The 15,901-nt window shown below is 45.7% G+C and overlaps 2 protein-coding genes across 2 annotated transcripts; one reads left to right on the top strand and one right to left on the bottom strand.

Moving 5' to 3' along the window:
• Positions 1-180: 180 nt before the first annotated feature.
• cramp1 (cramped chromatin regulator homolog 1) lies at positions 181-9,697 on the bottom strand. Its single transcript, XM_068750241.1, has 20 exons — positions 9,648-9,697; positions 8,919-9,259; positions 7,383-7,585; positions 7,088-7,241; positions 6,453-6,536; positions 6,211-6,259; positions 5,973-6,058; positions 5,291-5,414; positions 4,904-4,985; positions 3,723-4,673; positions 3,445-3,622; positions 3,034-3,200; positions 2,863-2,937; positions 2,600-2,681; positions 2,237-2,347; positions 1,434-1,591; positions 1,026-1,209; positions 767-934; positions 415-560; positions 181-294 (listed from the first exon to the last, which is right to left on the bottom strand). The coding sequence occupies exons 1-20, from the start codon at positions 9,695-9,697 to the stop codon at positions 181-183; spliced, it is 3,507 nt and encodes a 1,168-aa protein (XP_068606342.1).
• A 2,045-nt stretch (positions 9,698-11,742) lies between these two features.
• jpt2 (Jupiter microtubule associated homolog 2) lies at positions 11,743-15,373 on the top strand. Its single transcript, XM_068749955.1, has 5 exons — positions 11,743-11,882; positions 12,488-12,639; positions 13,102-13,253; positions 13,343-13,379; positions 13,839-15,373. Exons 1-5 carry the CDS (start codon positions 11,827-11,829, stop codon positions 14,081-14,083), a joined length of 642 nt encoding a protein of 213 aa, XP_068606056.1. The 5' UTR covers positions 11,743-11,826; the 3' UTR covers positions 14,084-15,373.
• Positions 15,374-15,901: the final 528 nt, after the last annotated feature.

Raw genomic sequence — 15,901 nt, forward strand, 5'->3', positions numbered from 1 at the left:
AAACGCAGTTTGAACATTGGTCAAGGTTCACCATGATTATTGCACTTTTACAAACAGGGCAGGGATGGCTTTAGGGGGGGTTGGGTCTTTCTCCACAGCCGTTTTTGTCTCGAAGAAAGAAGGGACAGTGTAGAGACTGAGCCCCTCCAGCAGACCTTAAATGGGCGGAGCCTCCCTTCCTCAGGGTGGCGGGATGGAGGGCTCCGTCACAGCCAGCTCCTGAGCAAAGTCATTGAAGCAGGCGATGTAGTCCACACTGCTCTCACTCATCATACAAGCAAGGTGGGAGTCCATCTGCAAAACAAATACCAGAGAGCTTTCGGTGAAGAAGAGCGACAGCAGCTTAAAAAAACAAACAGCATGGGAGCTTTTTTACAAACCAAATAAACTAGATATGATACGGGCTGGACTTACTTCCGCGACATCAGGAAGACCACGGGACTGAAAGGAATCATGGGAGTTGCAGTCCAGGAGGCTAGGGCCAAGCAAAGCCGTGCCACTGGAGGGGCCAGAGGGGGTTAGGCTGGTCCGCCTGCCCTTATCAGGGGAGACCATGCTGGCTGGAATGAAAAGACGGTCACAGAGAAAGAGCGAATGGAAGACTAGAGTTAGCTATGCCACTGTTCAGAGAATTTATTTTGACTGAAAAGCACACAGGGCATTAATTAAAGCAACAATAAATGATAAAAGTTGGAAAAATATATATACGCAACTTCTGAACGTGTTGCGTATATATATTTATCTTTATTTAAGAGGAAATACTTACAGAGGAGGCATCCCAGCGTGGAGTCCGACGAGTCGCTGGGGTACCACTGGGGGTCGTGGCTGGGTGACGGGATCCAGCCTCTGGACGGGCTGACCGAGGGAGACGAGGTCAGCAGTTTGGAGCCGTCGCTGTTGCTCAGTTTGGCTGGGGAAAGCGCAGCCTCCTCACCTGTAGCCATTGGCCAGTTGCATAAAGATCATGAAGTCATGAATACAGCCTGATTAAAAGCCCCCATCCAGTGCAAAACCGAAACACACACCATAGTGGGCAGAGTTGATGGCGAGCTCGATGATCGAGTCGCTGATGTGTGTCTGAGGTTCTCCGGGGGCCAGAGCTTCTTCTGGGGGGCCAGGAAGAGAGATATCCAGGAGGGAGGCTACACTGGGCGGGGAGAGGAGAGACTCTCCACCAGTCACGCCAGGAGATGGCGGAGGAACGCCGTTCTGTGAAAACAAGTCAAACATTAAAGCTCAACTCACCCCCCCCGAAGTAAAGACGCTGTTCTCCATCCCTTTCCTAAGGACACTATTGACATGATTTGAGTAATCAAAGCGACGTAAACAACCGATTAACACGAAGATTATTCCAATTAAACAAGTACAAAGAGTCGGTCAAATTTCACTTTGAGTAAGTACTTTGTGTGTGTGTTTTGGTGTGTACCGCTAACCTCCGGCGCGTTGTGTTGGAGGAGCTCAGGGTCTGGTTCTGCATCGACGACGGGCGCGGCGGTGAGCAGGGCGGCGCCGTCGTCGCTGGGAGGATTCAGCTCCCGACAGGGGCTGCCGGGGATGATACCTGCAGACTTAGCCGCCAGGTCAATGGCGCCTGAAAGAGCAGCAACAGCTTAGAGACACAAGGTGTCTGGGACACGCCTGGCCTAACCGATCAGCATTTCCAGCGACCCGAGGCTAGAACTCTGTCAATGAAAGCAGGAATCGGAATACACAAAAGGGAATCTGAGGGTGACGCATCCTCCGTGCCTTCGGTGAACAGAGAGTAAAATATTTACGATATGTGGATGGAGAAGATGATCACCATTCAGAAAAGCCCCAAAGGCAGGACTACTTCTTATGGTTAATACGTGGGCAACCTTTGGTGAAGGAAGACTTTAAGTACAGAACACGTCGGCGGATGCAGAGTCTGGATAAATGAGTGAATGTCTGTGCTGCCGTCGTCCATGCCGTTTTGTCTCCACCTCCATTTTGAGAGATTGTTTGGATAGGAGGGGAGGCGTGGGACTGAGCGTGACGTAGTTCATGAACACAGTAACAGGGAAAAGTCTTCCGTGAATCAACCAAAACCAGACAGATTACAGCGAGAGATCTTAAACGCCGACTTTCAGATATTTTGATTAACTGCTGAGCCCGAGACAAATTAAAAACGTCAAGTGTACAATATAAATTATACCCCGACAAGAATTTCAGATTTTTAATATATAGAGAAAATAGGAAGAATAAATTGATGACATACTGGAGAGCTGGCTGGCTGCTGGAGCGCTGGCTGCAGAGGGGGACGTTTTGGACAGTGGGGGACGGGAGGAAGGAGCCAGGCGAGTATGGATCGGCCGGAAGGATCCGGTTCCTGATGAGAGAAAACAGGAAGTGATGATGCCAGATATTTGAAAAGGAGAACCCACATTTATCTGCGTGTACAAAGAGCAAAACAGAAAGGCAATGACCATTGTTGGCACAAAACTGTCTCATGGGTACAATTAGAATGAAATTCAAGAAAGCCTCCAACAATAGCATTGGACAGATGCACTATTGCAGGCAGTCCCTTCCATCCTTTGGTGACACTGGATTGTACTTCAGGATCTGGGTGTCTGCAGAGTACCTGTGGCAGAGGAGTTGGAGAGGATGGAGAAGGAGCAGACGTGCTGAGGAGTATCCCCAGTAGTTCGGGGAAGGAGTGTTCGCTACGGATAAAACAGAAGACACTGAAATGAACGCAATGTTTACCTTTTAGGTCCGTCGTAGCACGCACGCACACACACACACACAATTAATAACGACCTGCAACATTCAACCAATTCCCTAAAACTGAATATCAGCATTTCACACAAAGACAATTCTCCCAGCACCCTTCCGTTCTCTCACCTGAACGACAAGTGGTTTCCGGAGTTGTCTGTTTCGAGGCTTTCTCTGTCTCGAAAGGAAAAGATCGGACTGCATCTGTAACGAAGGCCGTAAAAACATTAGTGATGATTCCCGTTGATGGAGTATAGATTCGCCGTTTGTACATTTGACATAAACGTTTCTCTGGCTTACGCCGATGGAGTCGAGCTGCTGCCTGAAGGCTAGCTCTGCTTCCTTGTTGGGGGAAAACATTCTGTTGTGTCGTGAGCTGTTGGGGGGAAACGTAGTGGGCACTGCAAACACGCCGCCTTCTGATTCGCTGCACGACCCCAGCAGAGAGCGTGGGAGGTTGCGTCCCCCTGAAGAACAAAGACACAAGAGAGATGCGTCATGGGAGGATGACGATCATTCACTAGGATAGGACCCTCGTTTTCAGGCGGACTCTTTTGATCCTTAAACTCTCTGCCCATCAGTTACACTAACAGACTTAACTAGCGGTACGTCGGAGAACAAAGCTGATTTATGATTCTTAAGCTGCAGTGCTCAAGGACATCGGCTACACTGATCTGGTGTTTCGGAGTGTGTGGGGCGTCCTCTAGTTACCGGACGCTCCGGTGATTTGCTGGTGCAGCCTGGCCCCTCGGACAGCGGCCTGCTGCCGCCCACAGCCGGGGCTGCGGACGCCTGCGATGGGGCCTTTCCCTGGAGGTGTGAAGGCTTGGTTTTGTTCCTCCTGGTGGGATTTGAGTGGCGATGTCGCAGTCGAGCACAGCTCCGGAGCCTGAAGAAGAGAAAATAGAAACAAAAAACAAGTCATGAGGTTCAGAGGTCAACAAATAAAACATGCAACAACAATCGGTGAAGCAACACTTGATCCCTACCAAAGGTTTAGGATTGACCTCGGTGGCAACCAGCTTGAGCAGGCAGCGCAAAACACGTTGTGTCCTGCTGGCCTTTGGCTGGACCGAGGTTTGTCCATTCTCGTGGGTGCTTGATGGAACGAGAACAGGTTGCCACTCGTACTCCAGCTGCAGCTTGCCAGGCTTCCCAAACATCAGGTAGAGCTCAGCCAGGGTGACGTTCTCCGCGTCCCGGGCGTTCCAGCCCTCCTCTCTGATCTGGTCAACAGCGCGTTCTTTGGTCGTTGGTCCGGGACCCTGCAGAACTCCTTCCTCTGACCCAGCCACTGCAGGTTTAGCTGGAGGAGTCTGGTTCACCTCTGGAGCAGAGGTGCTGGTGCTCTGATCATCTTTGCACTGCTCAGGAGGGGTTTCTGTACCACTGCACAACTTCTCCGTGCTCTTGTTTACTGCTAAACCACCACTGGCCTCCACGCTTGCATTAGCCTTTGTCTCCTCAGAAAGCACAGATCCCTCGTCTCCGTGGGAAACGGTCTGATGGTTAAAGGCAGGGGCAGAAACATCCTGGGGTCTCTTCTCATCTAGTTTTGTTGAACTGTCTTGAAAAGTCTCTGGGATAAGGGGCTCAGTTCGACGACCATCACCCAGTAATGTCACCGACGAGCCCCCGGCAACAGCAGCCGCTGGGCCTCCACGTCCGGACTTGGTGCCGATCCGAAGCGGCGGAGCCGAGTGAATACCCAGAATCTGGGCAGCCGGCAATTCCTTTGTGCTTGGCCTATTCTTACCACTCTCTAGCCAGTGCACGGTGCAGGAGGCCTTGGAATGAACGACGCGTGCCACGCCGGGCAGCGTGGTCAAGGTGCTGCTCTCAGCTGGGTAAAGGAAGAGCTCCTCCTGCTGGGATTTGCTGGGAGGCGACGCGCTGGACTGGCCTCCCTCTACAGCCTCCCGCTCGATGAGACTCTTCAGCTGAATCACAGTTAAAGATTCCACAAAGGCCGACAGACAAAAGAAGTCGACAACAATACTGGACTATGCAGCACACTGCAGCCGGTTAAAGCTGGCTGCATATCATAGATGCAGCAATGAAAAACTTTGCTTTGTTTATTATCTATTCCAAATGTTACTGACAAAATGGCTCGACAACGAACTCTTGCGGCTCGATGCAAGCAAAAGCCACGCGACGTTTCCAAGGATACAATCCGCTGGTCGTGATACGTCCACTTCTGTCTCAGGTACTCGATGAGGCTGGAGACTTTCCTGTGGAGCTCAACAACCATCCTGGGATGGGAAAGACACAAAAAGAGATTCATATATAAGCCGCTGTTTTAAGGAGGTACAATTCAGCATCTGCTCCTTATACGCATAGCTCAACATGGTCTAATGTTAAAAAAAAGTAAACATATGAATTGAAGGGGCCATTGATCTGGGCAGGGATTTATTCTGTCGAAATTTAGTAACCAAACAGCCTGCTGACATTTAATAATAAAATGGGACATTTATTTTTACTAAATGGTCTTAAATAGTCCACTTGACACTAAATATAACGCATCATGTAGACTAAATGTTGAAGGGTTGTGCCCGACCTGAGGCGAGGGTTGTGGGCCAGACACTGGACGCGAGCCCAGGAGTGGTTACTACGTGGTTGGAGCTCCACCGCCACCTTCAAGGGGAGGCGCACTGGTTTTTGGTCCTCCTCGTCACTCACCCCTGCAGGGGCAAAAAGACGCAGCGGGACAGAATGAATAAAATCAATAAAAGACCTCTAAGAAGCCGCAGGAGTGTTCTAGGAGAGAGACAGTACATGCAATCACGGAAAATCTAAAACTGCAGCGACTCGCTTGCAAAACCGCTGAGGGTGCAATTCTGAAAAGTTACGTGTGCTCTCTTACAAAAGTTCATGCTTACTAGATTAACAACGCCACCGAAGAGTAAATGCAACACTTCAACAACTCCAAGACGGCGGATTCACGCAACGGGGATTTCAATTTCCTTTATTTGGTCAAAGCAAAGTTTTCTCCAAATTTGATCACAGCCCATCTGATCAGATGCCTACATCATCTCACTGCTGGTCCTCCTCTTCGTTTTGCTCCCACGGAGTTACCATGGAAACACCATAAGCCCACATGCCGTCGCTGTTATTGCCAAAGCCCCGCCCACAGAAAGCCGGCGCCTCACCACCACCTCCGTTTGGACTTTCAGGAGGGGTCTTTGTTTACAGTGCAGCAACAGTGCTTGCCGGGCATCTAAGAAGCGCTTCACACTCACCATCTGGGTCGCAGAGTTTCTTCAGCGCACGGCACATGGGCGCTTTTATTCGCAAGTTCCTCCCTTTGGAACGGACAGTCGTGGCCCTGGTCAGACAGACAGACAGACAAGCACAGGGAACTCTTCTTCATCATCATCATCATCTTCAGGAAGATCTCTCAATAGTGCCATATTTTATAAATCACACTCAATACTTAACAAACCTAAATACTTAACATATCAACCCATCCAGACTTACCCTTGTTGGATGAGTTCGTTGAGCTTTGCCGCGTTCTTGTCATCCATTACTGTCGAGCACAAAAGGCAGAGGCAGAGCGGTGTTTACGACACTGTCCCGCATGGCTGGGTGCGTGCGTTGTCTAATCACATCCCTTGTGTCCCCAGCCAACAGAAAAACATACTCTCTCTCTCTCTCTCTCACACACACACACACACCTTCAAAAAAGCATTTCGTTTGAGACGTTGACAGCCTTCACTTACATCCTCCAACTTTTTTGCGGAGCTCAGCATAGCAAATCAGACCGTAGAGTTCTTGCGAGGATTTCTTCAGCACTCTGGTGTACACTGAGGAGGAACAACACACAACAAGGCCGTAAGCAACAACGCAGATGACCTCTAAGCTGTATAAAGATAACGGAGAGGATTTTAACACATGGTTTGGGCCGAAGCTTCTCTGTTCAACAAAGTCCAATTTAAACATCAGTGAAGGAAGAGTTTGAAAAGGAGGGCTTGGAATATATACAACGGAAAGGAAACTCCTAACACCATTCGTTATTTGGCAACTAATCGTTTCTTGCCATGGCATTTAAAGGAACGGATAAAATAAATACATACGAGGACAGCACTAGTCCAACACGAACAAATCCAGAATCTCTTCTATTAAATGTTAAAACAAGAAACCGCAAGTGTAGGGAATAATAGGCAACTTTTATCCACCAGAGAAAATGACCGCAATGACAACCATTCTGAAAACTCAAACGGATATTAAAGGAAAAGTGGGAATAAAAGCATTAAGTTGAATATTATTGTAAAAATAAAACTTTATCTCAGGCTTCCAACTCTCAAAAATGATACTTTTCCTCCATCCTACTTTCACAAGATTAAAGGCAGCTCACCGTTGGCAAAGTCAATGTGTTTGGAGATCTTATGCCAGGTCCGGTAGTAAAAGTGGCGGACCTGCTCCTTGTTCTTCACCATGTTGGCTGGCTTGCATCTTTTTTTGTACTTCATTGCAATGTTGTTCTGGATAGCTTCAAAATCCTTCCCATGCTGGAGATAAAAGTAGTAAAGATGAAGGTTTGAAGTAGATTATGATGCTTAATACACAACAGCATTCATGACTTAAAAATGTCGTTTTTGTCCCTTAAAATAGGTTAAATTTGTAAGCTAGAAGATTCCATATTTTTTTACCTCATAGATCCCCTCAAAAAAGCTATTTTTGTCCTCTGCGCTCCAAGACTCCCACTGCCGACGAGCCCTCTTCTGGTTGCCAGCTTGCTCCTCCTTCTCAGCAGGCCCTTGCCCCTTGGATGCCTTGGACACTCCTCCGGTGGAACCGGCCACTGGCCCAGACTGCCCAACTGCCCCCTGGGAGGAAGAGACATTCTCTGCCCCTGGTGACCAAATATCCACGAATCATGAAAAATTCAGAGGGGGGGGAAACACACAACTTGAATATCACAGCAAAAAAAAAAGAAGCTGAAAATGAGTTATTTTGTTCACGACATAGAAAAAAAATACAAGAAGTTGTGAGAAACGTGGTTTTAAGACATGTTAAAATACACACACACATAAAAACACCTCCTGCTATTACAGTGGAAAACCCAAAGAGCGTCTCCCTTTGTGGCTCAGCTCTGGCAGAGATGCAGGAAAGCAATCAGATGCTCGAGCCAGGTCCACAGCACACGGTCCAAATTCAACTAGCGAAGGGTTCCGAGGGCCAACTTTACCCCAACGCGGCGCACAATGCCAGGAGGCCTCTACACAAGCACCCAGAAACTGGCGATTGCTGCGCTGCTTCATGTTCGGACCGCCATAGATTTTCAGGCAAAAAGGGTAATAATTTATGCAAATCTTTGAGTCTGATAGGCACTAACCTAGAAGTGTCTCTTTTAAAAAGGAGGTGTGGGCGAATATGGCATCTAAATATGAATTTGAAAATCAGTCCATTCCCCTTTCTATGGAATGGAATGGAAATCCAATCATACCTATGGGAGTCAATTAATTCATCAATACTACATCATGTTTATTTCTGTGTAATGCGTTTATAAGAGGCATTTTAAATAAAGAAAATAATTTACTCTCACGGCAGTGCAGCAGTGTCATACACTGACACAAATCAGCCATTCTTCAATAAACATGAGGAATAAATCATGAATTAAGATTCAGAAATGTGTTTTCATAGCTACAACTTCCAACTCAACAAATGTTAAAACAAGACTTCACCTGAGGCAAGTTGAACGTTGCACCATTATAAGGGAAAGTACGAATCATTACATTTTTCTTTAAAAGAAAATACAAAATGTTTATCTTTCCATTGATTCGCTTAACGTGTCAATCAAACTGGCAAAGGGCGAAAAAACATTCACAATAACCCTGGAAAATAAAAGTCGCCATCATTTCCTGTTCCGATTGCCAGAAATAGAAACGTCTTATGCCAGGAATTGTTTTTTTCCTTACACGCACACTTTATAAACAACCCCTATTCTAAAATCAGCATGAGAAGATTCCTTGAGAGTGTTACTGATCATTGTTGAAAGGCACCTCAGATTAAATCAGCCCCAGTTCAGAGGACCGAGTTGCATCTGGGCTTGAGAGGAGGCAGAAGTCCGGGGAGCGTTCACGTCAACACAAACAAACACAAACAAACACACAAACACGCCGAGGGGTGCGCCTCGCCCCGCTGCTAACTCTCCCACCTGTTCGGACCCCCCTCACCTGAAGCACCTTTGGATTTCGCCCCGCCGTGTCCGTTGATGGCCGAGCCGATTGAATCCTTCCGGATCCGTTTGCTCGGAGGTCGAACGCTCGATCGGAGAAAATGATGCTGGTCGTGACACGGAAGGGTGGGCTCCACGGAGGTCTGTGGGTGCTGGTTGGACCCCAGCACGGCTCGGTTCGTGGGAGAAGCGGGGAGAACCGTGGCAGATGGATTAAGGATTTCCTCTCCGCCGTCTCCCTTTGTGCTGCGCTCCTCGCTCGCCAGCTCTCCGCTCTCCTCCTCGGGCTTTCTGGATGGATTCCTCCCGTCACCGACACCGATCCCCTCCCTGGAGCCCGGTGTCATGCTGCCAGAACCCCATTCAAATGAAATATGTCACATTAGAAGAGATAGTGTGTGCAAAATTAACTTCTAAAAGACGACGTTCACTGTCTCTCCAACATGGCCGCCGCTGTTTGTTTCAAATCCTTCTCTCCAGTCCCGACAAAACAACACCGAAATATACGCATTTAACGCCTTGAGATGAGATATTTCCAACAGTATAAACAGTTTACCAGCTGCCCGCGGCGTTTAGCCGGACATCTTTCGGCTCGGATTTGCGATATTTCGCGTCGCATTTCAACTAAACTGAAATGCGAGGCGCTTTTTCGGTTTAGCGCCCTGCAGAAACGACAACGAAAGCCCTCGGCGCACTCGACCTCTCCATAAAGTGTTTATTTCCGACGCGATTTTACCCGTTTTCGTGCTCTTCGGTAGTCGGGGACGTCTTCTTTCTCTTCACCATGAGTCCGAGCGGTTAGACGGGCGAAAAGCGACCAAATGGAGCATAATAAAAGCTCGACCGAGCGCTCCGCTTTCTGCCCTCTCCTTGCTCGCCTGAGCTGAACTCTGCGCAGTTCAAATGTTTTTCTATCAGCAACATTACTCAGTGAAAAATAAATACAAAGTATAAAAAACACTCACTAATAACATATTTCATGCGAGCGCTGCAGACGGAGAATTATCTACAACCTTTGCGAGGTGCGCGAATCTGAAAGTATATCCTTAGTTTTATTAACCTGTGTGCAAGTGGATTTTGTCACTACGTCACCATCGCCCGTAGAAATTACGCATGTAGAACAAATTATTTTATATAAAACCTATAACTGGGTTTATGACAATGCACTATTTGCTTACATGAGTATAGTCTCAAATAAGTCAAAATCAAGATGAGGTTTTATAGCCCAGCGGGACCTTGTTCTGTGCAGGATATTTACAAAGCAGTGATATTTTGTGTAAACATAAAAGATAACTCCCACATTTTTTAGCACCATTTTACTCAGTTATTTTCTCACTAATCACAGGGATTGTAGAAACAAATAAAGCTCAACAAAGAATGTTGAATTGGTCTTGAATCGTTTGAGTCTGGGGAAGGAGTAATGTCCCAGTTTCACACTGTGACACGACCTTACATTCATGTTTTCTCATCCAAAAGCTCATTCGTGTAAAACGCAACGGCGCACATCGATGCAGATGATCAGAGTGTATTGAGAGCCCAGATCTTATTTTAATGTTCGCCCCCTGTAATTCTTCAACTTTATGTAACGGCAATGTAAACAGATGGATGCAACTTTAACTAAAATACAGCCTCTAAATGCAGCACAACTTCAAATTAAACTAAAATCCGAACACAATTAAATCCATGTCAGGGTAGAATGATATATTTCCTCCGCATCATTACAGCTCCTTTGTGTTTACACTGATCGAACCACTGATCTGCGGTTCGATCAGTATAAACACAAGAGTGTTGACGTTAATTCGAAGGTGGTAATAATTGATGAACCCCATATTATCATTTGTACAGCAGGCTACATGTATTGTACTATATGTACACAAGATTCACTTCAATTCCGAACGTGGAAACTTTACTAGCGTGGATGCTGGCTAGCTAGCGTTAACGTCAACTCCATTCTAGTCTAACAAGCAAAAAAAATGATATAAAGTATTTCTGTTTATTTTATCTGAAGCATAAAGCATGTGAGTAGGTGGATAACAGTATCAAAGTTGATAAATTACCTGTGCTAGAAACCTGTCGGTGATATTCCCAGTCGTGGCACAAGCTAGCATTGCTAGCTGCCGGTTTACCTCCAATGACAGTTCCTGGGGTTGGAGTGGCCACGCGTTTAGTCACGCCCACCAACTCGTAAACAAACCGCATGATTGGTTTAGAAAGACACGAGGACGATGGATTAAATATGATTGACAGAAAGCTCCGCCAATTGTTTGGGAGAAAAGTCACGAGGAAGGCCAATTGCCTTTCTATTCCTGGATTACTGTATAAATTTCCTCAAAATACATTTTCATAAATCTGAATCACATTCGCTTCCTCTATAATCTACTAATTTATTCGGCAATTACGTATAATTTCAACAAACGTCATCAAGTGAATGGAGGTTTTTGGCACGCTAAACATAAGCCCCGCCCAGTATGTGATTGACGTTTAGTAGATCCAATTATTAAGTGGAATTTAGGAGGTGCGCTCAAATTCCTTCCCGGCGTACACCGAAATTATTCTCCCAGTCAAATCCACGTTTACTGCGAGCGGGTTAACATTGACTAAAACCTGACTGCAACGCATCGGGTAGAGACTGGAAATGGTTTGGATATAAGGACATTTTTTAATTTTAGTTGCTATGTCATTACCAGCATCTGTAGAAGTTAGAAGTACGCTTTAAAACGAGACTTGTCGCTTCAGTGTTAGTGTGTCGTCCTCGGAGGGTGAATCGAACGCACCCCGTACTCCCGTCAACAACTTGGCAGTGGACCGCCGACGTTCCTCTGTGTCATAGTTGGGCGGACTGAAATTCTTTACCCGGGGGCACCCCAGTTGGCAAAGTTGTCTTCGGAAACTTGAGGGTTTAAAACAAATCCGCCATGTCTTCGACGAACATGTTTCAAGGCTTGGATCCGCGTGCCAAACCGAGTTCAAGGTGCGAAAAGATGCGGCCTGTAAACGTCTCGTAGCGTGCGATAGTCTGTCGATCAGCTAGTAAGTTATCTCAAACGAACCGAGAGCTGCTCGAAGCTTTCTTGCATCATCACTTTGTCTGATGTCGACTTCGAACGTAATACTGTCTGCCCTGGTGTTTTAATACATGTGTTCATCTAACATATCCCAGTATTCGTCACTGTTTTAGTTGACTTTTCGTTAGCAAATCGAGAATTAGCCTTTCCAGCTAGCGAGCCAGGCGTTGTCCGCCGAGCCTGCGGAAGTGTGTGAGGCTGCTTTTCTTTGTACTGCCATTGTCCTCGCTTTAAGTAGTGTCAGTGATTTGACGATAAAGTGCAAGATACTGAGTCAACTCAAAATATTGTAATCGTTTTTTATTGGGCTACAATTGACTTCTTCCGATACAGTTCAGTGTTCATAAATGATCTAAGTCTATGCAGTATAATATTGTTGTAAACCCAAGACAAAGGAAAGCATTAAAGATCTGTCTTTTTCTATCTAAAGCCAGACTTTAACCCGCGATCCATCCTTGTGATCCTTGTCCAACGGGATCTTATAAAAGTGATCTATGGTTGTCTTCTGCAGGGTGATGCATCCTCCTGGAGGTGGCTCCAGTGACTTGTTTGGTGGCTATAAAGAAGACGTCGCATTACCAAGAAGACCTGATAAGATGGCCTCGAAGATCTTTTCTCCTCCAGAGCAGGCTCAGAATGTAGCCAGGCGCTCAAACCCCCCAGGTCAGAGCTGCATGTCGGTGCTAATCATTGTCTAGGCCAGGCAGGCCAGTGGAAGCATCTATTAGGGTGTCAAAATGCTTTATGCTTTATAATGGGGTGATTCTTGTTGAACCACTTTCACTCTTGTTCATATCTGAATGTAATCCACATCCTGATTTTGTTGGCCTTTATGATTTCAGTCCATTCTACTGTTGAAAAATAATTTTCATCGGGGAAAATAGCTATTTTGGCTTTAGTATCCTCAGAATGGTTAGTATATGACAGGCATTTTCTTTCATTGCATATGTCCGATGCTGAATGGGTGAGTAGGCGTGAAGTTCAATTCACATGTCTTTTCTTTTTCATTCAGGAGGTTGCCACGGTGTCAAAAAATCTGTTGTACCACACAGTAGGCCAAAGCGGCCCCATTGAAAGTAAATGCTGACAGAGATTAACATGTCATGTTTCTAATACTTAATGTAGGTGGGAAGAGTAGCGGAATATTTGGGGCATCCGAATCTTCACCTCACGCACAGAGAACCATGCCGCCAGGTGGGCCAAGCAACAATATATTTGGGGCTGCAGAAAGTTCTCCTGTCCAAAGTCCAAGTCGAAACCACCCAAATAAACCAAAGGTACGCCATGACCTATGTGTTATGTGTCAGGGGAATGATGTATAACAATAAAACATAACTAAAAAAAAATGTCTTGAATTGTTTTACAGGACAAGCTATGCGTAGTACCTGAACCTGAATTACCAGGTGAGTATCTCACACAAGGAAGTGCTACATGTATTATGGAATATCTGCAAAGCAGATTACTTCTCTCTGCTGGGCTGTTGATGCTTTTTGACACAGAATTGATTATGGAGAGCGTTCTAGATAAGCGTTGGAGGAGGTCTGATCTTTCTGAAGGCTTTTTGCAAGTTGAAACAAGAGCAGCAAAAGACTGCTAGAATTGTGTATTGCTTAAAAAAAAAAAAAAAAAACCTGTTTGGAGCAAACCACAGATAAAAAAAAAAAAAAGCTGATGCTATCATGATGATGTTGTAATAGCAACATCCTAAAAAATAAACTCAGGTGTGCATCCCGTAACTGATTTCTCATTGCTCTCAATAGGATTTTCCAGAAGCGGCACAATCTGTGTCATTTGAGACAAACTTTCCAGTTAGGATATTATTTTGTTCTGGTGTAACATTTCCTTTTTTCCCCCTCTCCAAGCACCCCAGGCCAAGGTCAGCCAGCCTGAGGTCAAGGAGGAAGTCGCCCCTCCAGCTAAGGTAGAGCCTACTCCTGTCCCAGCTCCCCCAGAGCCTGAGTCGCCTCCTCCCACATCCTCGCCTCCGGTAGAGAGGAATCGGTCTCCCGAGCCGAAGAATCACGAGCCTCATCTGGGACCGCGGCCTCGCTCTCATAACAGGGTCCTGAACCCTCCTGGAGGAAAGTCTAGCGTGATCTTTTACTGATGGGTTGAACACACCACTCCTCCCTGTCTGTGTCCGTACTGTACTCTCCCTGTCTGCTCCGCGCTCTCATTCCGCCTGTGCACCTACACACAGACCAGGATTTACTTGTTCTTCACACCAGATTCCTGGTCACATATGTTGTCCTTAACTTCTTGCACTTTTAGCTCTATTTCTGGCTCCCAGCCCTTCTTTCCAGTTTTTCTTATCTTACAATGGAAAAATACAATCGTTCAATCGCCAAGTGATAAATATTTGACCACTCTGAATGTGCAGTGTCAGTATAGCAGTTACTGTTTTTACAGTTTCGTTGTAGATGATATTTTTTTTTTATTTTTTTTTTCCCATCTCCAGAATGATTGGACTTAGGAGTGCCTTTATAATGTTGATATTCAAACAGTCTTTGATTCGGTGAAGTTGATATCCCTAAAAACATGGCATAGGAATGTACGGGCGATATCAGGGTGATTGTCTCAAATCTTCAAGTGTGGTCGATCAATCAGGAAGGTTGAATGAATGTCCTCAAAGATGAGATGTGTAAAGTGATTCAGGGAGTTCCACTAGTGCCGGTTCTTATTGGATGTCTTTTTGGTCACGTGTTGGGCAACAATTAGACGGTATAATCAGAAGCCTTATATCATCTCAGCATTCTTCTTTTTTCTTTCTAAATCTTTGGCTTCATTATTTCTTCGTGCTTTTTTTTATTCACTAATGCCAAATAGCGACTTTGAAACAGATGAATGCCATTGTTTGCTCCTGAATGTTTTTGCCTCCAACGTATTCCATTTTGATTTTGTGTGACTGTATTGTGCAGGTACTTTTCTGTGTTTTGCTCGTCGCTTGCCTCGCCTGAGAACGTGTCTCCTTTCTCCTCTTTAGTAATTTTTTATTTTTTTTTGCTTGGGTAAGGCCTTGGTTTATGTTTTAAATTAAAACGGCTAAACACAAGTGAAATCTGGACAAATGTGTGGCTCACTTGGGTCCGGGTCGGCTCATTGACGATCACCTTCTCTCCCGCTTCATGGCACACACTTGTGGTATTTGTGGTGCCAGCCTCCCCCCCCCATGCGTCCATGTGTCTGGTAGGCAGTGAGCACAGCTCAAGAAAGTCAACCTGTGTACTGCAATAAAACTTGTTTTGCAGAGTATGGTCTTTTTTTTTTAACTATCAGAAAACAGAACTGTCACCATCTGAGACTATAATATAAAATTTCAAGGAATGTGTGAGTAATTTGTGGGGTTTTTTTTAGAAAAAAGGAAATGCTGTGCAAGATTTGCTAAGCGTTTGTGTCGGTGTGAACATGGCTTACAAACTCTAATTCTGATCTGCTCCGCATTTGTAGCTAATTCTTGAGTCACTGACGCTGATGCTTTTGTCTGGAGTGGCCCTTTTGTAGCACTCTGTGGAAGCTACTTGTTCAGAACACAAAATGGACACATTGTGCCTCAGGGGGGAAACAAATGAGTTATTAGTTTTGCAACTATGCTGTGGAATCTGTGGTTCTGTTTTTCATTTTCTCCTTCAAGCAACTATCTAAAAATGTAGTGTAAGTGGGGCTACTTGTATAAAAGTATATTCCCCTCATCTTGTGTTTACATGTTGGTAAATATTGAAAGGAATGTGCGATGGTTCAGCATCCAAAAGCCAGAGATTTCAGGTAGGCCTGGCTATGAATAATCCGTAAAATCATACACACACACAGATATGTAGATATAAGTATACAGTATACATGTTCATGATGGCTTTAAAAATTAATACTACAGATCCTTCTGTGCTTCCAGTTGTGGGTTCAAATGAGTTGCCATTGATTCAGAATGAAC

Source organism: Brachionichthys hirsutus, chromosome 16, assembly GCF_040956055.1.
Source record: "Brachionichthys hirsutus isolate HB-005 chromosome 16, CSIRO-AGI_Bhir_v1, whole genome shotgun sequence".
Lineage (NCBI taxonomy): Eukaryota > Metazoa > Chordata > Actinopteri > Lophiiformes > Brachionichthyidae > Brachionichthys > Brachionichthys hirsutus.